We start from the raw sequence: 24,683 nt of genomic DNA, 5'->3' as shown, positions 1-24,683 counted from the left end.
TCCGAAATGCGAGTCCTAGCTCAGCCCCTGCACTTTCGAGAGTCCCCGTTCCCCAACCATACGTGCGATCTCGCGAGTCCTTAGTGGCCCCCGTGTGAGATCCAGCTGGTGTATCATGGCTTGGTGAATGACCTCCATGGTGATTTCTCCAGATAATTTCAGTTCCAGGGGGTTCTGCTTCTTGGATGAGATGAGCTATTACATTTTCCCCTTTTTTCTGTCTTGAATATAGAAAAAAATTGTACATCTAACATGATTTAGAGGAATTTGGCACACGGGAAGCCTTGAGGCCCCTGTACCTTCCCACATGCGTAGGAGTAATTCCCTGTAGTGTTTCCAGGGCCTGGGGGGACCTGTGATAAGATGTAGATGAAGATTCTTATTAATTTCCCGTAAACATTTGGATTTCACATCCTTTCTCAGGGGTCGGCCCATCCCGAGTTCTCACAAAAGGCGGGTCAGTGGGGTCGTGAAAGTTGGTGTCTGGGTGTAGACGTCCCACCTCTGTGTTCAGCCCACAGTGGGGGAGCCCACTGTCCCCGTGAGACAAACAGCATGTCCCTCGTCCCTGAGGACCTCGAGATGAAGGGGCTGGTTGTCCTCAGGCCACGGGGGGCAGAGCTGAGGTGTATGTAGGGTGGCGGATGCATTTCTTCAGCCCATTTGCTCACTGTGTTGCGCTGTCCCCAAGGAGAAAGCTTTCTCTTCTAGGATGTTCTGCAGAGCAGCTCCCAGCCTCCTCCTTTGGTCAGAAGACCGAGAGAGAGGGGGGAGGGTGTGTCTCTGCATTCTGCCCAGGTGGCCCCTGGGCGCATCTCCCAGGACCCGATGATTGGCCGCCGGGCTGAGCCGTTACTGGGCACCGGCTGTATGCTGGACAGCTCCGTGCACTGGGTCTAGTGTTCCAGCTTTCAGGGAGGCCAAGGGACCCAGAGAGGCCACGAGAGGCTAGCAGGGATGCTGATAGGACGTGCACCCGCTTCTGGAGGCGGCGTCTCTAGGATGGGTGCTCCCTGTTGCGAGGACCCCAGGGAGGTGGCCAAAGCCCCAAGATGTGGAAGGTGACTCTCAAGCACGGGGGAGCCTCCCCCACCCCCCGATTGTGGGCTGGTGGCTGCAGGGTCTTCGTGAGGCAGTGGGGTGGCCAGTCCAGTGGCCTGGGGCCCTCACCCCTCCTCCTTCCTCCTTCCACCCTCCTTCCTCCTCCCCTCCCTTCCCCATCCCCTCCCTCCTTCCTTCCGTACCGGGAATTTACTTACGCAACTGTCCTGTTTTGAATGTTTTGAGCTTTCTAGGTCTCTGTGTGGGGCCCTAGCACAGGAAGGAAGGGAGGGACAGGGTGACATCTTTGTCCCGGAGGAGCCTGGTGGGGGCGGCGGACCTGCTGTGGGAGAGGGATCCCAGGATGGGCCATGCTGGGTGAGGCGGGCAGGCGGGCGGCTTCAGGCGGAAGGGACTTGTGAGGGGGTGCAGGCACCAGGCTGGGAGCACAACGGTCCCCAGGCCTCGAGGCGCCAGAGGCTTGCTGGGGGCGCTCAGACGTCCTGGGGGCGATTCATTGTCCTGGGAGGTCGAAGCAGACTGTGAAGGCTTGGATGCCTGTGGTTCTCTCGTGGGAAAGCTGGTGTTCCTGAGGCCCTTCTCAGGGTCCTGGGACCACACTGCTTACCCTGGAGGTCACCGTGTAGGAGCGCGAGCCTGAGGAGCGGGGGCGGGTGGAGGGGCCAGAACTTGGCCTTGGTGGAAAGCCGGGCGGCCTGAAGGTGTGCGTGAGCGGTAGCACGTGGGGAGTGGCCGTGCTCCCCGGGGACTGGCCCTGAGCCCCGCATCCAGGTGCCCACCAGGTCTGCAGCCTGCAGGATCCGGGTGGCCTCAGAGGTCACTCTGCCTCCGTGCGCTTGAGGCCCCCCTTCTGCTACGTGAGGACCTCCACGGGGCTAGGGGGATTAGGTGAGCTGGTGTGGGGTGAGGCCACTGGTGAGTGTGGGTGGGGGCTTGGCCTCCCCCCTGGAAGCCCCGCTCCCCTGCAGGCCCCAGCCTGAGCGCCTTCCTGTGTGTCTGCCACACCCCTCGAGGTCTGAGGAGACGTCTGGAGCAGGTCAGCTGCCCTGTGCTCTGAGCAGGTGGTGTGGGGGCATTTGGAGGTGGCCCGGTGTGGCCTTCGGGAGTTGGGTGGCGGGTCCTGAGGGGAGGCGGGGGGGGCGCGGCGGGAGGCCCGTGGACTTGGCGCCCACGTGCTGGGAGCCAGCCCTGGGCACGCAGCGAGCTTGCGGACACGCGGCCCCTCCAGCCGGACGCTGTCCTGTGCGTTTGGGATGCTGTTGCCCGCGCTGTGTTCAGACACAGAGGATGCCTCTGGGCCCCGAGCTGCAGGAAGGGTGCCTGTCACTGCGTGTGTGTGGCCCACGTGGTTCTCAGGTCTACCTAGAATTGGATTTGGTCGAGCAGCAGGGAGGGCACTCTGTGTGGCATCTGGCTCTTCCCGGGGCCTCCTTTGCTACGGCAGGAAGTCCGAAAGGGTGATCCGATGGCCCTTCTCGGGAAACTTCGTTCCCAGCTTGCACGTATGAGGTGTGTGAGGTGCAGAAAGAGGCGTGGGGCCCCTGGGTCCCTGTGGCGAGGACGCCTGGCTGGGCCGGAAGCCGGGATGGTCCGGAGCGGGCTCTGCGGCTGATAACGGGCCGTGGGATCTCACGGGTCCTTGAGGCTCTGTGCCGCGTGGCCCACAGACCGTGTCGTCGGGGGTCAGGCCCACGGTCACAGGGAACAAGGGATGAATGGCAGCGAGAACCCTGCTCTGGGGACTCGCGGGGGCCAGACACGAGTGTTAGGAGGTGGGAGGACGGGTTGGGGCGGGCCAACCCCAGGAACGTGGGAGCCTGTCCGGGGTTCCTTTCGCCCCTGTGTGCTTCACCTCGGGGCCTGGAGTGCAGATGGAACAGGCGGGGTGGGGGCTTCGGGGAGGGAGCAGGGGAGGGGACGAGACTGTGCTGGTGCGGGTCTCCCGCCTGCCCGGCCTTCCAGATCTCTCTGGGTCTCCTCCTCCTGTCCCCTGGCCTCTGGCCACCACCCAGAGACCCTACCCTGGCGGATGCCCCTGTCTTTGCCGGAGACTTCTCTTCCCCCGGTCTCTGGCTTGCAGCCCGCTGTGCTCCTGGCCGTCCCTCAGAGCCTGGCGGGCCCCTCGCCTGCAGCCAGCTGAGCTGCTGACCCCTGGCTCTCACCCCTCAGCACACCTCCCACTCCCCGTCTCCCCTGCAGGTCCAAGCTACCCCTGGCTCACTTGTGCGCGCCTGGGCCCCAGGTCCCTCGTGTCTGCCAGCCCGCCAGCCTCCCCTGTGCTGGTTCCTGGGACCCCCTAAGCCCCCCAGATGCTGAGTGTGCACTTGCTGTCTGCCCCACGTGCCATCAGTGATAGAGATTCTGCACCCGAGTGTGTCCCGACCCCCACTGCCAAGTGCAGCCGCCCACCCACGTGTCCTCCGCCCAGGGCTGCCGCCGCGAGTCCCCAGAGCCGTCACCCCGTCTGAGCACAGCGGTGCTCCGTGGTGGCCCAGTGTCCTCCCTGGGGAGCGGGGTCCGAGGGTTGCCAGCCCCCTTGATCCTTTGTCCCCAGAGAGGCTGTGCTAGCTGTCACGTTCTGCAGGTAACCCGACATCCCCTTCCTCCGGGTCCCCCCAGCAGATGTGGGGTGTCCGTGCCACCTCCCTTTGGCTGTCCTGCGATCTCTCATCTGTAGGCGTCCCTGTGAGCTCCTCTCGAGAATGCCAGGCCCTCAGTGCAGGGCCGGCGACTTGTCCATTCTCTCCAGAGCGGTCACTCTGCGTGTCGGTGGGCGTGGCCCCCGTGCCCAGCATGCCACCGTCCCCACCTTACGGTCCCGGCCCACACCTGAGGCAAGGGTCCCTGGCTCGGGCCACGGGCCTGCAGCCTGGCGGGCCACGTCTCCACCACAGGCCGCCTCATGAGCCTGCTCTTGGGGCCCTGGCCTCCCGGGTGAGCGGGGACAGCAGCTCCAGGGGCCCTGGGCGGTGCAGGCGGAAGCCACCGTGCGTGAGTGGCTGTGGAACGGGACAGCGCCAGTGCTCAGGCGTCCCGTGGCTGTGGGGCTCGGAGTGAACGCTTTGTGCGGTGCCCGTGGGCCGTCGGCGGGTTTCTGTTTCCACTAGAAAAGCCGGCCGAGAAGATCCCCCAGCTGGTTTCACGGGAGACGCTCACCTCGGTGCCACCACCCCCTTCCTGCACCTTTGTGCTTTCCTACCCCAGAGTATTTTTAGGGTCGGAAGATTGTTTGATTTATGCTTCCTGTGTTTACGATTCATTTTCGTACACGCTGCACTTTCCACCACATTATCAGATGGAAGGAGGACGATGCGGGTTGTAGCCAGGAGGGCGTATTTTTCCATCACACGGGGTGATGTGTCCTTGTGCCAATCACAGAAACGACTCCCCGAGGGGTTCAGTTCAGTGATCTGTCTCGAGAAACCTGAAAGGAGCTTGAGCCTCTTGTGTTAGTTTCCCAGCTAGCCTTTGTTTATTTATTTTTAAAGATTTATTTATTTGAGAGAGATAGAGAGCACAAGCAGGGGGCATGGGAGAGGGAGAAGCAGGCTCCTAGCAGAGCAGGGAACCCGATGCGGGGCTCGATCCCAGGACCCCGGGATCATGACCTGAGCCGAAGGCAGACGCTTAACCGTCTGAGCCACCCAGGCATCTCCCCCCACCCGGCTGCCTTAACAAAGCTCCAGAGACTGGGGCCTAAACAGCACACATCCATTCTCCCCAGTGCTGGAGGCTGGACGCCCCAGATCTGGACGCGGCGGGGAGGGGGGCAGTCTCCTGGGCATGCAGATGGCTGTCTCCTCCCCGGGTCCTCACGTGGTCGTCCCTCTGTGTGTGTCTGTGTCCTGACCCCCTCTTCTTGCAAGACCCCAGCCAGAGCGGAGCAGGGCCCGTCCTAGTGGCCTCGTTGACCTTAATCACCTCTTGGTAAGAATCCTGTCTCCAGATACAGGCCCGTCCGAGGTCCTGGGGGTTAGGCCCCAGCATTTGAAGTTGGCGGGGAGGACATGATCCAGCCCATAACACCCGTGTGCAGTAAGCAAACCCATCCCAGCAAGATGAGCAGTGACGTCAAGTCCCGCGGGTCGTCGGGAACCTTGGGTGCTGATGGGTCACCGCGTGGGCGCGTGCACTGCTGTATGTGCCCGTGGGACGGGGAAGGGAGCCACACGCGGATCCTGCTCCCGAGAGTTACGTTCCTGTTGTGGGTGAGATGAGCAGGCGGGTGACTCGTGCACCGAGGGAAGAGTGGAGGATCCTGGGGTGTCAGAGGCGAGGCTGACCCGGAGGACTGTCAGGGTCTCGCTGACACCCGGGTCATAATCTGTGGGGTCCACGTTGTGCTGCCGCCCTGAACCCTGCGGCTTCTGGATCCCCCCCCGAAATCCACGTCGGGGGTCATCACGGGAGGAAGATGCTGCAGAACGTTCCCCGACGTTGGTGGGGCGTCCCAGAGGGGCGTGAATCCCCCCGCTCCTCCCGTGCAGGCAGGCCCTGGCTTCCTGTGTCCCGCCTCTCCCGTCTCCCCGTGAGCCGCTGGAGACCCGGGCACCGTGGCTCTGCCCCACCCCCACATGCTGCCATGGGGTGGCTCCGTGCGCCCCTCCGCAGAGTCAGCCCGCGGGCGAACCTCAGCTCCAGGGAGCTGCGTGTGGAGAATAGCTTACGGGGCCTTTGCTCCTCCAGGCCCACGTCCGCAGGCATCCTCCTTTCTCGGAATTTGGCAACAGTGGTGACTTGGAAAGGAGCCTAAGGAGCAGAGAGGGCTTTTGTAGGTTTACTGCCAACAGCAGAGGGTTCTCTCTGGGTTCTCCGGGGTTTGCTCTGGAAGGGCGGTGGGGGGGTGGGGGTTGCTCCAGTGCTGACTCCCTGTCTTGGGTCGTCATCCTTCTAGAAGGCAGCTCGTCTTCTGCGTGCTCCCCTCCTTCCTTTCACTGGGTGTGCACGCAGATAGATTTGCCCCTTTCCTCCCCCGGGATGCGGTGTTGAGAGCCGTTAGCTGAGATAACAGGGGCTCCCTTTGCGGGAATCGGGTTGCGTGGGCTCTGACGGGCTGGGGACCTGCTGGGGACAGTGGGGCTCCGTTTGTCGTCCCCTCAACGCGGGGCCTCGTGGTGGTGCTGTTCCTGGTGAGGCCCAGGCAGCATCCACCTGCCGTGTGACCCCCTGAACACGGCCAGCCCGCCCCCTCGCCCTCCGTCTGCACCACTGACCCCCCCATCTCCCAGGTCCGCCCCTCCACAGGGCAGGGCCTCAGGTGCTCAGTAAACACGCTGTCCTCGGGGAGGAGGGCAGAGCCCTCATGAGCGCAGCCGGGCCGTTATGTAACCTCGCTGAGGAATGCTGTGGGCGCAGCCGCAGCGGGAACCTGGCCGGGGTCCAGGGCCTTGATGGGCTTGTAAACACTCTCCCGCCCGGCGTGCCTGGTCTTGCTGCCTCCGCAGTGCACACCCCGTGGCCGCTCACATTTCGTCCTCGTGGTTGCGAGGTTCTGTGACCTCGCTGCCGTGACCCAGCTTCTCAATGGAGGGGACGCCTGCTCAGGGAGCGGCTGCAAACACACACAGCACCGTCGTCGGCGCCCTCCTGCTCGGGGCATTCTGGAAGCATCCTCCGCTCCCGCCGTGGACTCTTGTTCTCTGGCAGGTGGTTCTTCCAGACCTCCGTGTGCCCGTCCCCGTGCTGCCCGTGACTTCCTGTGCGCACGCCTTTCTCCCGTCCTGTGCCAACGCTCTCCCGCACCCGGGCGGGGTCTCAGTCATCCCGTGGCCCTAGCTCCGTGGTGGCTATGCTTTCGTTCGTGGCTGGTGCCTGTTGACCTCTCCGTGGGTTTGGGCATGAATTCCGATCTTCTGAAATCGTGGTTAGTGTGGGCGTGGGCCGATGCGGGGGTTTGGACTTGGGGGGCTAGCTCTCAGAGTTTTCCGTCTCCGTGTTTGGCTGTAGCTCATGCTCCGAGGACGCGCGTTCCTCACGGCCGTTCCGGACAGCCACGGGGCCACCAGCAAAGGGGGTTGGAAGGGGGTGGTTCTCTTACCTGGTGGGGAGCACGGAGCTTCCTTTGCTATTTGTATTAAGCAGGCGGGAGTTCGAATGGTTTGGGGGGAGGTGGCCATGAGGCGGAGCTGCCACGGACAAGGGTTGGTGGCAGGGAGGGGAGGGTGACACCTGCGGGCTGACCTCTGACCTGGGCGCAGGTGCTCCCGGGGCTGCGTCCTCAAGCCTCGACCCCTTGGTCCAAGGCGCTGTTCTCTCGTCGCTGGAGAGTTTGAAGTAAAAACACACCCGTGCGGCTAAGGATCAGGCAGGGCTGTTAGCGCACCCGCCAGATGGGTCAGAACTCGTTTGAGTGGGCGTTCCGTCACGCGCGAGGGCCCCCGAGGGCCGGGTGGGCCGTGCTCCCGAGTGCTGACCACTCAGTGCCCCCCAAGGGCCCGGGCGGGTTTTTATGCTAAGACAGCGAGGCCGAGCGGAGGTGTCCGGTGTCTGGGTTGTTGCAGCAAGACTGAAGGAAGCAGGGGTCTCGCCTCCGACGCCCCCTCTCCAGAGGCTTCCGGCCCCTGACAGCGTAGCAGACGGTGTGGGCATTCGGGCTCGCCCGTCGTGTGGGCATGCGTTAGACCTAAAGGGGGCATCAGGGCGCTCTCGTCAAGCAGCTGCCGACGGTTCTTTCCACCGAGTGTGGAGAGCGCGGTTCTGGCCTCTGGCCGCCGGCGCTAACCAGGTCTGCTGGCTCGGGCGGTGAATGGTTCCCGGCTCGGCAGGGGGTGTCAGGTACCCCCAGGGGGGCTCCTGGACGGTGGGTCGATCCCGCCTCGGGGTCGGAGCTGCCGGGTGGGCGGTGGCCGCCCGGAGCTCGTGTGTGGTCGCGCCTGTGGTGTGTGTGTTCGGGAGACACCTGGCGTGCGTTCCCGATGGATGGCCGGGCTGGAGGGACGGCAGGTGCCGGCCCATCTGTGGGCAGAGCAGCTCAGTGTGCGGCGAACGGAGGTGTGTGGGGCGACTTGGGGTGTCAGCCAGCATGCTTGTGAGAACCCCGCGGGCACCCTGTGGGAGAGCGTGCGTCTGCGCCGGGCCGCTGCTCTGTGTCAGTGGGATCGGCCACTCCTCCGTCTGAGCCCTTGTCCTGGAACAACCAGGACTCTGCGGACACCAGAGTCACACTCGGCCTGGGGAGGTGACTGTGTCCCAGGGCGATCGGCCCCGGGCAGCCTGGGGAGGGCGACCCGCATCCCTGACCCTCCGTTGTCCCAGAGCGCGGTGACTTCGGCCGCCACCGCTTCCGGCCACGTGGAGTGGCTGGAATTCGTGGCTCTGAGCCATGGTCTGTGTGGAGCAGCTGTGATGAGTCACGGTGAGCCGCAGAGGGAGCCCCTCGCGTCCCTGCGGAAGGTGGGCCCGGCCTGGGGATGCCAGGTGGGGATGAGCTGTCCCTCAGGAGCCAGCTGCAGGACGAGTCTGTTCACTGGGGCGGGAGGAAGGCCCCCAGAGAGAGGGCTGTGGTCGGGGCGCTGGCCTGCCCCTGCAGTGGCTCGGGGGCATCCGGGGCCCTGTGCATAGACCCCGGCGCCCACACTTGGCGGGGCCGCTCCTTCCTGCCGGGTGACCGCGGGGGCTGGCCTGGGCTGGATGGAGCCCTCAGGATGGAGCGCCCGGTACTGCGGCTTCAGGCTTGGGTTCCCCCGGCATTTACGAAGTTTTGAGAACCAGACCGGCGTGAGCCCGGACCCCCCTTCTCTGCGTGTCACCCTGTCCTCCTGGAGAGATGGGGGCGCTGGGGGCCCTGCCCCACCCTGGAGGTGTCTCCTCTGCAGTCCGCGTGGGTCAGCGGGGTCAGCGCAGGTGAGGGCTCGCGGGGTGGGGAGACGCACACGGCACGTTCTGGAAGGAAGCCCAGAGGCCGGCCTTCGGTCGGGCCCCCCTGAGAGGTCAGAGACCCCACGCAGCTGCAGGAGGAGACCCTGGGGCTGAAGGTCCGTTTGCTGCTGAAAGCAAACAACAGTTTTCCCATTTCTCCAGAATTCTTGCTGGCTGGCTGCAGATGCTGTGGGCCTGGAGGCCAGGCCTGAGTCCGGGCCCCCGCTCGCACCAGCCAGCCCCAGCATGTTTGTCAACACCAAACACTCCCCAGACGGGCTATTTACATTTTCTCCTGTATTTATCAGACCGTTTCCTTGTGCAAGGTACACACAAAGCGCAAAGGTAAACAACCCCAGCCTCTGCCCAGAGGGCACATTTCCCGGGGGCTCCTGGGGCTTGAGTTTTCCTTTGTGGGAGCGTCTCTCTGGGCAGCCATACAGAACCTCCACTGGGGCATTCTCCTGCACCGCTGGTCTGGACCCAGCCTGAGCGGCTGCTTCTCGTTGACCTTTCTGATGCACCAGATGTTTGAAGCCCATCTTTGCCCTAGAAAAGTCGTTGTCGTGAGCGTGGCGGCCTCTGAGAGCCCCCGGCCTCCAGCCTCCCCTCCCTGCTGGGCAGGCACAGCGCAGGGACCAGCCGCCCACACTCTGCTTGTCTGAGAACAGAATCCAGCCCGCTTCCGGCCTTGGGCCCCTGGGGACCCTGGAAAGGAGCCCCTGCCCTGCTGTGGCCGGGGGGACGGGGGGCGGTTGGCGAGGATCCTCTCCTGCGAGCCCTCCCCGTGGCCCCTGCGTCCACTTTCCCCCTTGGGCAGGGAAGGCCCCCATGTAAAGGTGGGAAATGACAGGGTCTCTGCCCGCCCGCCCGTCCTTCCCCAGTAGTGCCGCGTGCCCAGAAGGGGTGCTTCCACTCTGCACATGAGCGCATCACCCCGGAGGCCTGAGCCGCACCCGGGGACCCAGTGCACCCCCAGCCCTGGGGCTGCAGTGCACAGCCTGGGCTCAGATCTCCCCCGTGGTGGTTCCGGGGCGGGTCTCAAATGAGCATCCAGGACATGGGATGACCTGGCTCGGGGATTTAAATCCCGGGGCCTCACCCCCCCTGTCCCCCCGCCGTCTCTCCCTCCTCCGCACCGCATCCCCCTCGCTCTTTAAATCCTAGCCTGCACGTCATCATTTGGCATACCACAGACCGTAAGGACCGGCTACTTCTCTTGTGAAAACAAAAAGGTTTTAAATTGAAACATAGAGAATTGAGACAAAGGGAAAATCCTCTCCATGGGGCGTTTTTAGAAGCTAGGAAAACGGGGCCACAGGACTCCATCCCGCAGACCTCCTCCTCCAAAAGCAAGTTCACGTGCGTTGGTCTGACGACCGAGGCCGTGTCCTTCCCGAGCGTAGGTCCCGCGGGAGCACCAAAGCAGCGGTGACGTTGGCAGCCTGTCTGCAGGGTTGGGGTCCGTCGGAGGGAGGAAGGCCGGCCGGCCTGTGCCCAGCCCGCCCAACAGCTGGCCCTCGGCCTTCCGCTCTCCACTCCAGGTCAAGTGCTATCACAAGAAGTACCGCTCGGCCACCCGCGATGTGATTTTCCGCCTGCAGTTTCACACGGGGGCCGTTCAGGGCTACGGACTCGTGTTCGGGAAGGAGGATCTGGACAACGCGAGCCAAGGTGAGGGCTGGCCGGCAGCGGCGGGGACACAGGGACGCGGGTCCTTGTTCGTTTCCGCCCCTGTTCGCCCCACGCCCCATACGGCGAACCTGCTCACAGCTCGGTACCGGTTTTCCAGAACGCGGAGCCGTGGTCCAGAGAACATTCTGGAGAAGCGGTGGAACTTGGCCGCTGCAGGGGCGCGGTGCTGTCCTGCGGGGCTGGAAGCACGACGTTCGTCCGTGCTTTTTCGCTGCTGCCTCTCTGAACTTGCCGATGTGTGATTTCTTTCTCAGATGACCGTTTTCCTGATAACGGCAAGATTGAGTTGCTTTTCTCCGCCACTCCCGAGAAGATTCAAGGTAGGCAGCCTGCCGAATGCCGGGGCCCGGTGCTCACCCGGTGGGGTGGTGGGTCCCGTGGGGGCCCCGTCCAGTCCCCCGCCTTTGTGCATGTTGGGAAATTGTCATAACAGTTATTTCAATAACAGGCTATCTTTCAGGGGGTGGGGGTGGCTTGGAGACAGCAGGGCCTGGTGCATCAGTAAGACCCCAGAAATGGCTAGACTTTTGCCCGAGGAAGGGCCCAGCCCCTCCGTCCCTGGATGTCTGTCCCTCAGTCCAGGAGATCATGCTGAATGTTTACTTCTCCCCCGACAAAGAATCAAATGTTTTTGAAGAGGATTAGAAGCACAGTCGACTGCAAATATGTATGTGCAAAACAGATTCTCCTGCTTTCTAAAAATACACCGAAAGAGAAATCTGCCCTTTTATCGTCAAGGGGAATGGTTCTTTTTTACCGCGAGGTCCATATGCGTGAACGTTTTCCTTCAGGCTTTCATTGCTGGGGAAGGTAGTCCCCTTCCCTCTGAGGTCAGTGACCTGATTCAGTTAACGGTTAAGGGCAAGGCTTGTGAGGTCAGAGCCCCACCAGCTTTCCCAGAGTGTCGGCAGGTGGGCGCGTGGGTCTGGGAGCCCGGAGCGGCCGGGGCACCCGCGTCCCCTCTGCTTCCTGCCAAGCTGACTGTGGTCTCGTCCAGTTTGTTCAGCAGACGAGCACCACCTGTCCTGTGGCCGCGCCAGGCCTGGGGGGCGCAGACATGTGGGTCTTGGCTCTGGTGCACGCGGCCTGCTTGGGCTGTGACAGACACCTCCTCCCACGCAGGGTGTGAACACTTGCGCAATGACCACGGCGTGATTGTGGACTTCAACACCGCAGACCCTCTCATCCGCTGGGACTCGTACGAGAGCCTGAGTGCCGGTGGAGAAGGTATGTCTGGCGGCTGCCGCCCGGGGCAGGGGAGGGCTAGAGAAGGCGGCCTGCCCGTGGTCGGCTTGGGTGCCAGAAACCCTGCCTTCTTTCGGGGCTCAGAGCCCCCCTCCCAGCGCTGTGAGTTTGGGGGAGCCTGTGAGAAGCAGGCTTGGAATTTGGGTGGTGCGGCTCGTGCTTGTCTGCATGTTGCCAAGGACCGTTTTCCGCCTTCCTCCCCGGCTTCCCGATCGTGTGCGGAGCGCCGAGCGTCTGTTCCCAGGTGGCCTCCCAGCTGTCCTGGGTCCCTGGGCAGCGGGTGCTTTGGTTTTGTAGAGGTTGCTGTGATCCTGGTGTGCTGGTTTTATGGGCTCCTCGGACCGCCTCACCTAACATGTTCGCCCACGGGACAAACACCTCGGGCCCCGGGTACCATCATAGAAGCCACCTCATGTGGGTCCGAGGAAGGACTGGGGCCTTCTCCCTGGCCGCCAGGAATGCTGTCAACCATCCCACGGTGGGGCCTGATTTGGGAGAGAAAACCAAAAGCTCCTTGTCAAATTGGTTTCATGCAGATGTACAAAAGCCAGAAGGTGTCGGGGAGAGAACACCACCCAAGCCCACTTCGTGGGTCATGGGGCCTGCAGGGTGTCTGGGGAGGGGCGTCTGGTGTGCATGTGGACCAGCAGTTCCTGTCCTCGCGGGGGGCAGTCACACCTCTCCTCCCGGGCCTGGGGTCCTGGCGGGCGGCGGGGGGCCGGCTGCTCTCTCCGTAGCATGTGGGGCGCTCCCTGTCCTGAGCAGAGAGCCGTGGGGGGCTGGCTCGGGGACATGGGTCTGAGATCACGCAGGGGGAATTGGACTCACGTCCCAGCCTGCTGACCCCAAAGCCCCTCAGTGCAAGCCTCGTTCCTGCAGCGAACACCCCTGCCCTCGCTGGTGCCCAGGCTGCATGGGGCCTGCAGAGAACAGAGTCCCACTTGCGCAGTATGAGCAGAGAGAGGTTTGTTAGGGGCACGGGGTGCCGGGCAGGCGTCAGCGTCTCCTGCACTGGGCTGGCCCGTCTGGGGCGCTGCTCCCTGGAACGGGCGGGGCAGCCCCATGCATGCGGTGGGGAGTGGGGACAGGGACCAGTCAGCAGATCTCCCCACTGTGCTTCTCCACCCCCTGTCGGTCTTGTTCCTTATTAACCCGTGCCTTGCTGGACTGGGTGTGCGAGCACGCCTCCCAGCCTGTCCTAAGGTGCCGCAACTCAGGGATAGGCTTCTCCGCCGAAGCAGGTGGGTGGTGGCAGCAGGCGGCCTGCAGCGTCCTGTTGGGAGGCCTGGCCCGGGAGCAGTGGGGGGCATTGCCTGCCTTGTGGGACCGCCATCCCCCCATTCTCCGTGACACTGAATTAGCAAACATTGGCCTTTGCTCTCGGGGCGGGGGGGATACGGGGTCGGGGTCTTGTGAGCCTCGAGTCACAGCATTTTTGTAAGCGCATCAGTGGATAACTTCATCACACCTGTGGTCTGTCTCCAGACACCGGATTTAATCTGTCTTGTTGACACTGCGAGCCCACGGCTGACAGCACTGAACTCACGCTCGAGCAAAGTGTCTCTGATGCACGTATTTTCCCCATAAGGCACCCACGGCCTTCTCCTGCTTAGACACCGGACAGCCCTTCAGGACTGCCCTTGGGGGTCATTTTAAACAGCAGAAATACCAACAAAAAGCACAGAAATGCAAAACCTGTGACATGCAATAGGACTGGAGGCTGGAGGATGCTTATTTATGGTGTGGGAGCTGGGAACATGCTCATGGGACGGCTCTGAGTCGGGGCCCCTCTGCGCACCTCACTGAGTGACCACCAAAATGCCACGAGCTGATTTGGGGTTAGAGATAACAATTCTGGGTGAGTAGGTGAATTAGCAGACGTGGATTCAAAATGACGGTGATCGACTCTACTTGGTGTTTTTGTGTTTTTGAAATCCGTCTCCTTTCTTCCGAGGCTCCTGTGGGGCCGTGCCCTTTGGGCCCGGTGACCAGGACCGTCCCATCCAGGGGGAGCGTGGGTCACCCAGGTGCACCTCCTGCCTCTCCACGCGAGCTGTGTGGCCTTGAACAAGTCCCTTGACCTCTCTGTGCCCTTCCCTGTTCTGCACGGGGAGTAGTCTTTGAGCCAGAGCTGCTGAGTGACCCCCGAGCAGTCCTGCAGGTCACAGGGCCCCATAACGGTGTCACCTCCTCCGGAGCTTGGGGAGGCGCTGGCCTGGCATGGGGTCGGTGAAGGTCTGTGGAGCCCCGAGGCGGCTGTGGGAGGGCACGTGGGCCCCATTTTCCCTGCGCTGTTGGACAGTCACCGCGGCAGGATGAAACCGGGGCACGCCAGGGAGGACCTGGGGTGGTGGGCTGTGGTGCCCTAGACCCTGGTGGCTTTTCTGTCACTGTCACTCTGATGTCGCTCAGCAGTACGCGGGTGCACCATCCCCAAATGTCACCAAGTGTCACGTGTAGAGGACTGCCCTGGCAGGACTCCCTGAGTTTGGAGCGTCCCCCCGCCCCCGGGGCCGGTGACGGCAGATCTCAGTGCCGACAGCCGCAAGGGCCTCTGTGCGGGCGGGGGCGGGGGGACCTGCGGTCCTGCTGCCCTGTCCACAGGGTGGGGGGGGGTCTCTGCTCGTTCCTGAGCCTCCCTTTCCCCGACCTGTAAAATGGCCCATTTCAGTGAGATCACCCCAGAGATCCCCTCGCCCTCTGCACGTTCGTTCCTATCATCGCGCACATGATCCGCCTGCCCTAGAGGTCTGGTGTCCCTGTGCGGGCCAGGCTTGCGCCCCGGGAGGAGCTCGGGGAGAGGAGGACGAGCAGGCCTTCGGTGGGGGAGGCGTGTGTGGGTGTGTGTACGTGAGCATCTGTGTGTACGTGTGCGTGTGTGTGCGTGTGTCTGCACACGATACACCACACGCGTGTGTACGTGTCTGCGAGCTGTGGGTGGGAGTGGCCCTCTCTGCCCCCACCTGCGTCCCCGAGCAGTCTCCATAGGAGGCCCCAGGTGCTGGAGCTGGAGTGTGGGCCGGGAAGTAGGAAGGTATGCGAGAGAAGCTGCCGCTCAGCCTGTCCTTGGGGAGAGTCACAGGGGAGGAGGCTCTCGCAGGCAGGGGTGCGGGAGGGCGTGGGGGGCCGCACACCCTGGGACCGGAGCAGCAGACACCGGGGAAGGGGAGGGGAGGCCTGTCCCATCAGGAAGGGTTGTCGTGCCGAGACTGCTGTCCTCCGGATGACCGGCGACCTGGCTGGGGGGCCCGGGAAGACGGCGCGGGGGTGTCCTGAGAGCCGTCGGGATCTGCAAGGGGGGTGGGGGCGACAGCAAGAACGGATGGGGCCTGACTCAGGGTGATCCTGGGTGGTCGGTGGCAGCCTCCTACCCAGGAGGTGGACAAGTAAGACTGCCCCAGATTCGACCCTGGGGTGAGGGGCAGGGAAGCTTCCGGCGCAGCCCACGGGTGACACGAAGCCTTGCCATGCACCTTGACCTCCAAGGTCCTGGCCTTGACCCACCGGTGAGTTTCGGGCCACAGACAGAACATTGCTGATCTGCGGGCACACAGATGGGGCCGCCGCACCCCGGGCTTGGGTTCTGCTGCCGTTTGCCAAGGGCTCATCTGCAGTGCCCCCCGGCTCGGACATGGCCCCCAGGCGACCACAGTGGCTGCGACAAGACGGCGGGAGAGGATTCGGATGCCCGGCACCTTTCCAGTGCCATGTGGTCCTGTTGCCCTCGCATGCAGCCTGGGAGGGCTGCTGGTCGGGAGGCGTGTGGCCGCAGGGTGCGGAGCTGGCCAGGGAGCACTGCGGTCCACGTTCCCCATCTGGTGGCTCAGAAACTGTGGTTCGGTTCTCATGTTTGGAAACCCAAGCAAGCTTTGGATCTTTGACCCCTTAGCAGAAGGAGGGTCTGCTGGAATCTGGCAGATGAGTCGGCAGGCCTGGCTCTGCTCCGTGCCAGGCGGGGGGCTCCTGCCCGGCCCCACATCCTTCCCTGGAGCGCGGTGTTGGGATTGTCACGGGGCCCGCTGACCTCTCAAAGGACGGCCAGGACATCTGCTACAGGGAAAGGGCAAGCAACACTTCGGATGTCGACTGCCCAGACTCTCAGGTTGGATTCTGGCCATTGAAGGCAGGCGTGTGCGGTCCTGGGTTTTTGCGTGGGAATTAACGTCGAGCTGGGAAATGAAGGTGGAGTCATTCAGCTCTCATATGTCAAACACAAAAACGCTGATAATTAAAGAAACACACCGGCTTTGGAAAAAACCTGGAAAGTGGGAACGGCCCTGCCCCGCGTGTGGCATGGTGACGGCTTTGTCCCCTGTCCCCCTTCCGGAAACTCTTGCAGACACGTTGTTACCACATCACGTCCCATCGATTCCTGCATGCCTTCCCTTCCACGCGCTTTGGCTGCGTGAAGGAAGCGCACATCAGGCCCGGAGGCCGTCCTTCTGGGTCCTCCGCGGGGAGACCCGGTCTCTGTCCCGCCAGTAATAGGAAGGGCGCCCCTTTCTCATGTGGCTTCCATGCAGGGCCCGTGGGGGCACGTCTGCCACGTCAGGGACATTTCAGCGAGGCCACCCACACGGGGAAAGCGTGCCGGGTCTCACTCAGTATTTGGTAAGCGGGACAAGAGCCTGAGTGGGGTGGGGCTGGGGTGCACACGTGTGTTCGCCTGCCCCACCCCCAGCTTGTGGGCGTCCTCACGCCCCTCCCCCGCTCTGCCCCAGGTAACCGGCCATGCGTGATTCTTCTTGGCCGTGGTGGTGATGGGGGGGGAAGTGAGGTGTCCCTGGGGACAGGCTGCGTGTCCTGTAGCTCTAGGCTCCCCAGCAGGCACCTGCCCACCCATTCATCCCCCTGCCGGGACCCTCTCTACCCACTGTCCGTCCACCTGCCTTCTGGATCTGTCACGTTGGGGTGAAGTCCTACTTGGAGACCAGGATCTGCCTTTAACAGCTGGAAGCCACAGTGCAGAGTTAGAATCCTGTTTAAATTTCAACAAACAAGATTTTTACACACGTAATTGCACGTAATCAGGCTTTTATTCCCCCTGCAGGTCCAAGGACAGAGGGCATGGCCGTGTTTTATTCTGTTATTGTTCTGGAAGCTGTCATCAGGGGCAGGGCAGATGGTGGGAGGCAGAAGCGTGAGCCTGTGTGTCTGTTCCCGGAGTTATATTTAGCATGTCTTGCCCAGACTGCAAGAGCATATGGTTTGCAAAGCATCCAGCCGTTTCTTGGAGTTGGGGTCATTTTGGTGGCAGTGTGTGACCCTGCATCAGCCTTGGGAGCTTCAAGGGACCCTCAGATTGCTCAGTGCGTGTGAGTTGGGGGCTTCCACCGAGGGCGGTGCTTCTGCCCTCCGAATGGAGGACACGTGTTCCTCGGAGCCAAGCTGTGGGGCTGTTGCCTCAGTCCCTGCTTCAGGGCAGCCGTGTTCCCAGAGGGGTCCTTCTTGGTGGGGACGCCTAGCACGTAGGTGACGGGCTGGCAGGTGCATCTGTCTGAGAGGGGGCTGACATCAGGCCAGCGGAGGCCGGAGGTGGGCAGGTGCGGGAGCCGGGAGGGCGGATCCCAGTGGACGAGCAGAAGGCATCTCAGCGGACCCCCAGGCCTGCCCTGCCCACGGCCGGGGATCCCCTGCACACACTCAGAGCCCACCTCGCCGAACAGGTCTCGGATGGTGCTCAGCTGCCCCGGGGAAGTTTTCCTCCCAAAACTGAGATGCGGAGAGGTACTTTTTGCTGCTTTATGTTCATATAGCAATGGCTGGTTCATGGCCCGATACACCCCGTGGCGTCATGGTCCCCGGGACGTCACTACAGGAAATGGGAATCATTCAGGATCCTGTTGGAAACATTCTGAGGGCAGTCATGCTGTGAAAACTCAGTAGGGTCTTTTTAAAATCAGTATTGAATGTAACCCATTTGTTACTAGAATCCGTCCTCACTGCCCTTAGACCAAACATCCACAGATATTTGGCCTCGATCTTGGGAATCCTGGCGAGACTTCGGTAGCGATACTGTGTCTTTGGATGTGGAGCAGGGCCCAGCAAGCAAGGTGTGAGAGCAGGGAAGCTTCCCCGAAAGCCCCTGTCGGGTCTGGTCAGGGGTAGCCCCGAAGCTTCCCCATGGGACGGTCTCTCTGCCTGCACCCTGCCCGCGAGGGGCCGCCCACCAAGTGCTTCCAGAGATGGTCGGGAAACCTACCGCGTCCTCTCTGCGTTAGACGTGGGACCCCGTGCACAACGTTACAACTCTGTGGAGCTAAGAGGTTTGAGGCCTTTGCAGACGCTGAGCCACCCTGCTGCCTTCCGGTCAGACGTCAGCAGAACCTCAGAGACCACGTGGTTGCAGAAGTGGGTGCGGACGGCCCGAATGGCTCCATGTCCTCGAACCCACACGCGGGAATGCTGGGAAGTGACCGCATGTCGACCGCTGCGTGGACACCGCGAGCCAGGCGGGTGCAGTCGCCACGCGTTCCGGAAGGCTTGCGGCGGGCTCGTTTATAAAGCATGAAGGACACCCACCCTGGGCCACACGAAGAGGACAGCGAGCAGCGTGGAAGGAATTCTTGCTTCTGAACATGTGATCGGTGTGCAGTTTGCATCCCTCAGAAATGGAGAGAGGAGACCCCCGGTCAGTGGCAAAGCCTCTCGTCTCTTCCTCACGACCGCCTCAGCTTGGAGCTGCGCGGGTCTGGTCTCCAGGTTCTTGTCCAGCAGGAGGCCCTGCCCACACCCGGATGCAGAGTGGGCTCTAACCTGGCAAGACCCCAAACGCTCCGGAGAACACCCAGCTCTCATTTCTTTCCTTTCCATGCAAACTCTTGGAAGAGAAAACACTAGGTGCCCAGTCCTTTCCGTGACGACAGCGATGGAGGTAATTGCGGAGTGCGCACACTGAGGTCCCTCAACGGCAAGTGGATTAGTCAGTGTCCTTCCCTGGCGCCAGGTTGAATAGATCTTCTTGCTCAGAGTGCGTTACGTTCTAATAGAAGGGATCCTTTCTCCCTGGTGAGAGCTGGTTTGTGGGGGGTGGGCGCTGCCCCGTCTGCGCTGACCGCCCGGCGGTGTCCCTCCTCGGGCTGACGGAGCGGCGACACGGGTAAGGGCTCTGGGCTGTGCTGGTCTGCGCGCGCACGTTCTGTTCACTTACGGGGGAGGAGCGCGAGGTCTCACCACGCGGCCACGCAGCCAGGATGGGGCGTCAACTGGTGCAGCAGGTGCAGAGGCCCGAAATCTGGTGGAACCAGGGAGGGGAGGGGTGGAAGGACACCGAGCAGGATGTGCCCTGTGTGATGAGCACTGAGGAGCTGGAAAGGGAGGAACAGCCTCGGCGTGGAAGGATGCCGGGCAGAGATGTGCTAGCCGACAGTTTGAGGGACACCAGCCGTGCTCAGACCCTGGTTTGTCAGCCGTCAGCCGGGGCAGGTTGGTGCTGGCTCCCCGCACGGGCTGGAGGCGTGGAAGGCTGAGGTCTGGCCGTGTGGCTCCTGAGGAGCCCGTTCTCCGCCTCCTCAGCCTCCAGAGTTCAAATTTCACTAAACCTGATTGCACGAAACCCCGCCCTTGTGTTTACATTGCCCTGGCCTTTTTGTGGAATCAGAGTCCCCAGCTTAGCCCAGAAGGTCTTCCACCTTGTGCAGTAGCCCCAGAGGGCGGCCGGGGCCCTGCAGGGGAGGCACACCTCCACTCTGCGTGCGCGGGAGGCTGCTGTTCTGGGGGTGAAGGCTTTCTGCATGGAAGAGTGGGGCCCCCGGGTGCAGCCCGGACACGCTGCTGGGCTGTTTGGAAGGAAGGTAAGCAGGGAGCGTGTGCGCCCGGGTTGCACGGGTGTGTGTGTGTGTGTGTGTGTGTGTGCGCACGTGGCCTCTGCAGGGCTTCATAGACCGGCGTCAGAGCCCGGCGCTTCCCTGAGACGCGCAAACCAGACCACCAGAGGCACAGACGGTGCTCCCGGGAAGACCGGACCTCCAGGGTTGAAGGAATCAGTGGAGCGCAGGCTGGCCGAGGGAAGCCGGTTCGCGGGTGAGCGTCTTCCTTGTGTGCGTCTTCTCTGGGAGGGACAGGGCAGTGGTGGCTTGGAAGGGGGTTCATGCCCGGCCCAGGTGAGCCCTGATTCGGCCGCCACGGTCGCCTGTTCTCCTGGCCCGCTGGGTCTGGAATGTGTTTTCAGTTAGGAGTGCCCACGGGGGAACGGGTCAGAGGCTCCCCAGATAAGCGCCCTGGGTGTGACAGGCCTGCGCCGGGGCGTGGGCTGGGAGCGGTGCCGTGCCGTCGTGGGGGGCGGGGCGCTGCGTGCCCCAGTGCCCTGTGCCACAGTGCGCTGAGCCTGGCCGGGGACAGGCGGGAGCACCCGGAGTCCTGGCGGCCCTGGCTGCGAGCCGCTGCGCCCTGCGGTGGGCGCGCCCCTTCCCGGAGAGGCGGCTCCGCGCAGACTTCCCGGTTGGAATGCTTCGCTCCGGCTCTCTCTCTGTCTCTTTTTTTTTTTCCCTCCTACTCTCCGTTTCTCCAAGAATTTACAGCCTGCCTCCTTTCTAGAGAACGTTTGGCCAGAGCTCCTCTTGGCTCCGGAGGGAGCGATTTCCAACAGCCCGGCTTGGCAGGCGAGGTGCTCCTGCCTTCCTCCTGCAGGCGCCTTCCAGCCTTGCGGGGGCGGGAGGGGTTCGGATCTGAGTCTGGGGGCCCGGGCAGCGCTCACTCTCGAGGTGAGAAGGCACAGCCCGAGAAGCCCCGTCCCGCGAGGCAAGTATTTCGGGGGCCCGGGGTGAGAAGCTGGGTTTCCTTTCGTGCCCCTGTGGTTCCTCGCATCTGCTGCTTTTTGCAAAACAGAAGCTAAGGTAGAGGAAAAGGGTGGTTTTCATATCACCTGTGACATATCAGACTCATCGCATGTCTGCTTTCGGGGATGAGAGGTCATGTTCTCAAAGGCCTAAGTGTGGTCATCGCTTTTGGCTCTTAATTGACACTGGAATGAGAAGTAATTCGATATAAATGCAGGGCAGCCTTTAATTAGCACAGAGGCAGGATCCTGTTTGAATAAAATAAAAGCAGACCTCATTTCGGGAGAGGTTTACAAGGGCTGCGGTGCCGCACGCCCAAGAGGAGAGACAGGTCTCTGCGTGGGTGACTTGGTGCTTCCCAGAATCCCCGGGAAGGACACCTTCCTGGCCACCCACTTCTCTCGCTTGTGAAGAGCGGCCCACAGCCCCCCGCAGTCCCCCGAGGGAGGAGGCGTCCTGGGGACACTTCCAAGACCACCCGCGTCTCCTCTCCGAGCCAGAGGATGCCTGGGGTCCCCCACCTGCTCACCCCGGTCCCCTGCTCTGGGCCCATCCCCCTCCAGGGTGCCTTGCTAGGTGACGAGCCCTCTGGGCCCCAGAGGCTGGGATCTGGGGGCACCGTCTGTATGACGCAGTGGACCCCGAGACACTCGCCGGACGCCAGAGGTGCGGACGCAAGTGGGTGTCACTGCAGGGTCCGTTCTCAGAATAGAAAGCTGGGCAGCTCATCGCCGCCACTGCATCTGGTGGCCAGAGTCCAGGCAGCAGGTGCAGGAAACAGGGTCTCTAACCACCTGGGCGTGGGACGCCGCGTTACAGCTGCTGACAGCTGGAGGCAGCCGCTCCGACGTAGGGCCGTGCCGGGGGGTGTTTAGGACAGTCGGCGTTGGCAGTTTGGGTCAGGTCAGACGATGACTTATGGAACTTCTGGAGAAATTCTAAAATTCCAGCTTTTACTTTAGATTTCTATGAAAAATCTGTTTTTCAACTTAATTCCCGCAGGATAAGGTCGGTTGAGCTGAGTTACGCCTACTCCTTAACCAGATACGCTCTTACTCCCCAAGCTCTGGGCCCACAGAAGGCAGGCCCGAAATGTAGCTGATTCCGGAATCCGTCACCAGGGCAGGAAGGGGACGTGCAGGGACAGCGTTCACCTTTGTGTTGGTCTCGTGAGATACCCCCCGTGATCTCTGGGGGGCTCTCCTTGAACTCTCCTTTGCTGGGTCACTTCTGCACAGATAAGGAAAGTGAGGTCAGAGAGGTTGAGTAACTCACCCAAGGTCACACAGCTGTGGTCAGGATTTTTAATCAGGATTCGAGCCCAGATGGATTGTGGCAGAAAGCCTGGAAGGGAGTGGAGACGTGCTCGTCAATCAGTTATCCTAAGGAGAGGAGCGTTTTGAGCACCTCCTGAGGTCTAGGAGGAGGAAGGAAGGTCCCAGAAGAGAGGTGGGGGGAGGGAGCCACTATAGGTTGGGCTCATGGTGCACCGAGTTTCTTTTCGTCTTGATTTCACGACTAGTTTTGATCCAGGCATCCCTCACCTCTGGTAAAACGAACTCTGTTCAGCCTGCAGTTGACTTTCTGTCCCCAAACTCCCACCACAGCCAAAATACAGGACATTTCTGTGCTCCGAATCACCCCTGGTGCCCCTCCGCACCTCCCCTCTCTGCCCCAGAAGGTCAGGCGGGAGGTGTGTGACTGCACGTGAAGGTGGATGCAGGGGCGGGGTCCTCTTTCTCCTTCTTTGCTGGGAAACCTGCACGGGGCAGGTGGGGACATGGCGATGAGGTGGTTGGTCTGGCTGTGTGGCCTGAGGGAGTCACGTGGAGGGGAGCTGGAGAGAGCCTCGTGGGCCGCAGGGAGGCAGCGGTGACCGTCCCCAGCCAGGTGGGTCAGGGCGAGGAGGGAGCCTTCCCTTTCCCAGGGGCTCCTGCCCCCATGGGCTGCGGCCGCCACAGGAGGGAACCGGTCACGACTGTGACACAGGAGCCCACGGTCTGCCTGGGCGCGCGCCGCTCTGCAGCCTAGCAAGGGGACACAGAAGTACCACCGCCCACCCAGCAGCCACGGAATGGGGGACTCAGCGGACCAGGAGCCGCGTCAGGAGCTAGGGAGGAGAGCACGGCGCCCAGGCGGTTCCCGAGGAGGGAGTGCAGTGTGTGGGGGGAAACTGCACAGAAAACATCCAGGCGAATTCCTTTTCTAAATTAAATTGCTAATTTCACCGAGGCGGTTGGTTTAGGATTCCAGTGTCTTCAAAGATTGGGAAGCACGGACCTGGGGGGCGGGACGGAGGTCAGGGTGCGTCCCGGAATGCTCTCTCCCATGCGATGCTGTCCAGCCTGTGTGAGCCTCTGTGTTCTCATCTGCAAAACGGGTTTTCCGATTCCTGCTTTGCAGCATTGCTTTGGGAATTCAGTGAGCTCCCTCCCTGGGGCGTCACCCCCTCCTCCCCCACACATAGAGGCTTGGTCTTCAGAATGTCATCCCGTTTGTTGGAGGACATCTCCGCATCTCTGTTCTGCGGACACAGCCTCCCCTGACAGCCGCCACCCTGGACGCGCGCGCCTCCTCGCATCCTGCTCCCTCCTTCTGCCCCTGTCCACCCATCGGATGCCTGAGATGTGCCCGCCACCCCGTCTCCTCTTGCTTCTGTCCTCGTGCCCCGGCCTGGTCTGTCCTGAGCGCGCAGTAGGGATTCTGCGGAGTCCTCCTCTTGCATCTGTGTTAGCAGCTCGCGGCTGGGGCGAGTGCGTGGTTCCCTCGGGCGGACAGGCCTCGGCAGTTTCCGCTTGTCTCCGTTGAAGACTTGCAGGGAGGCCCCTGTTAGCTCTTCTGAAATGAGAACTGGCTTTGTAAGCGAGCCTGACGCGATCGTAGCAGGTGAGATCCGTGGTCAGGACGCGGGAGACAGAAGGGAGTCCAGGGCGCTAAATCAACCTGTCAGGTTTGGCCTCTGGTTGGAATGGACTCCTGTTGGAAGCGGGACCAGCAGGCGGCTGAACCAGTCACAGATCCGCCTGGAAGGAGGCGGAGTGGGGGTTCAGCCGACCCTTTGGCTGATTTTTGACACACGTGTAAGCACAGGTGGGGGTGGCTTAATCTGTTAATATTTTGGTCTCCCCCATTTTCTTGCATTCTTTTTGAAATGCGTGGAGTGCCTGCTCCCTCCTTGTGGGAACGCCCCCCTCAAGGTCAGGTGGGCGGGGCTGGGGCTGGGGCGGGGTCTGCGGCCTCTGCACTGCTCTGCCGGTGTTGTCTTCCTTCTTGTTCTTTTCCACATGATAAACCGTCCTGCTGTGTCATGCAGCCCTAATCAGAGCTGTATGTACATTCGCTTGATTTTTAACTAGGCCCTGGCTGCCTCCTTTTGAAAGGAGCCCTGGGTTCTGGCCGGTGGAGGGGTGGAGGCAGAGAGAAGGGAAAGGTGACACGGAGGGGGAATGGCTGGGGGCAGGGGGCGCTGGGCCAGTGAAGGCTGTCGTCCCCGTGTCCCCAACCGAAAAGCTGTAGGCAGAGTAAGCCCCTGGCTGCACCTTCTAGAATTCTCCGTCCTTGCCCCCGCACCCACCCCACAGGGGCCACTCTGTAGCGACTGGGTTTGGAGATGGGTTTGGAGAAGTGCAGAGCTTCGAAGCCCGGAGCCTCCTTCCCTGGAGGGGCCATGCCCTCCCTGACCCCCGGGGTTGGTGGTGGCACCGGGGACCTGGGACCCCAGCCCGAGTCTGGGCTGTGCCTGGGCCCTGGAATAATACTTCCCACCTGTCTTCCAGACCCCGGCCACATGCCAAGGGGCCCTCTGCCATCACTAGACAAGGGTGCCCCTAAGGTTTGAGCAAAGCCCCTGGGGGCTCCGCACAGTGGGGACAAGGCTCCTGTTAGTTTCCTGGGGAGGGTTCGGCAGGCGGCTGCGCGAGCCCCTGAGTGCAGTGTCCACGCCGGGTGTCGGGAAGCACAGCAGCGGCCCCGCGCAGAGGAGCTGGTCCTTTCCCGCGGGCGGCGCAGGGGCAGGCCGCCCGCAGGTGGGAAGACTCAGCTGTGCGG

General features: G+C 62.3%; 1 protein-coding gene across 8 annotated transcripts in view; it reads left to right on the top strand.

Annotated features, from left to right (window-relative positions):
• The window catches only part of TNS3 (tensin 3), a 207,626-nt gene that overhangs the window by 115,378 nt on the left and 67,565 nt on the right, over nucleotides 1-24,683 (top strand). For all 8 annotated transcript variants that reach the window (XM_078059911.1, XM_078059910.1, XM_036102704.2 and 5 more), the window contains 3 exons: nucleotides 10,464-10,593; nucleotides 10,869-10,934; nucleotides 11,737-11,841. In XM_078059911.1, coding sequence (XP_077916037.1) covers nucleotides 10,464-10,593; nucleotides 10,869-10,934; nucleotides 11,737-11,841 — 301 coding nt within the window. The remainder of the gene's footprint in view (nucleotides 1-10,463; nucleotides 10,594-10,868; nucleotides 10,935-11,736; nucleotides 11,842-24,683) is intronic.

Source organism: Halichoerus grypus, chromosome 12 (genome assembly GCF_964656455.1).
Source record: "Halichoerus grypus chromosome 12, mHalGry1.hap1.1, whole genome shotgun sequence".
In the NCBI taxonomy this organism is placed as follows: Eukaryota; Metazoa; Chordata; class Mammalia; order Carnivora; family Phocidae; genus Halichoerus; species Halichoerus grypus.
The sequence above is the reverse complement of the archived record's forward strand: the minus strand, read 5'-3'. Positions and strand labels throughout refer to the sequence as shown.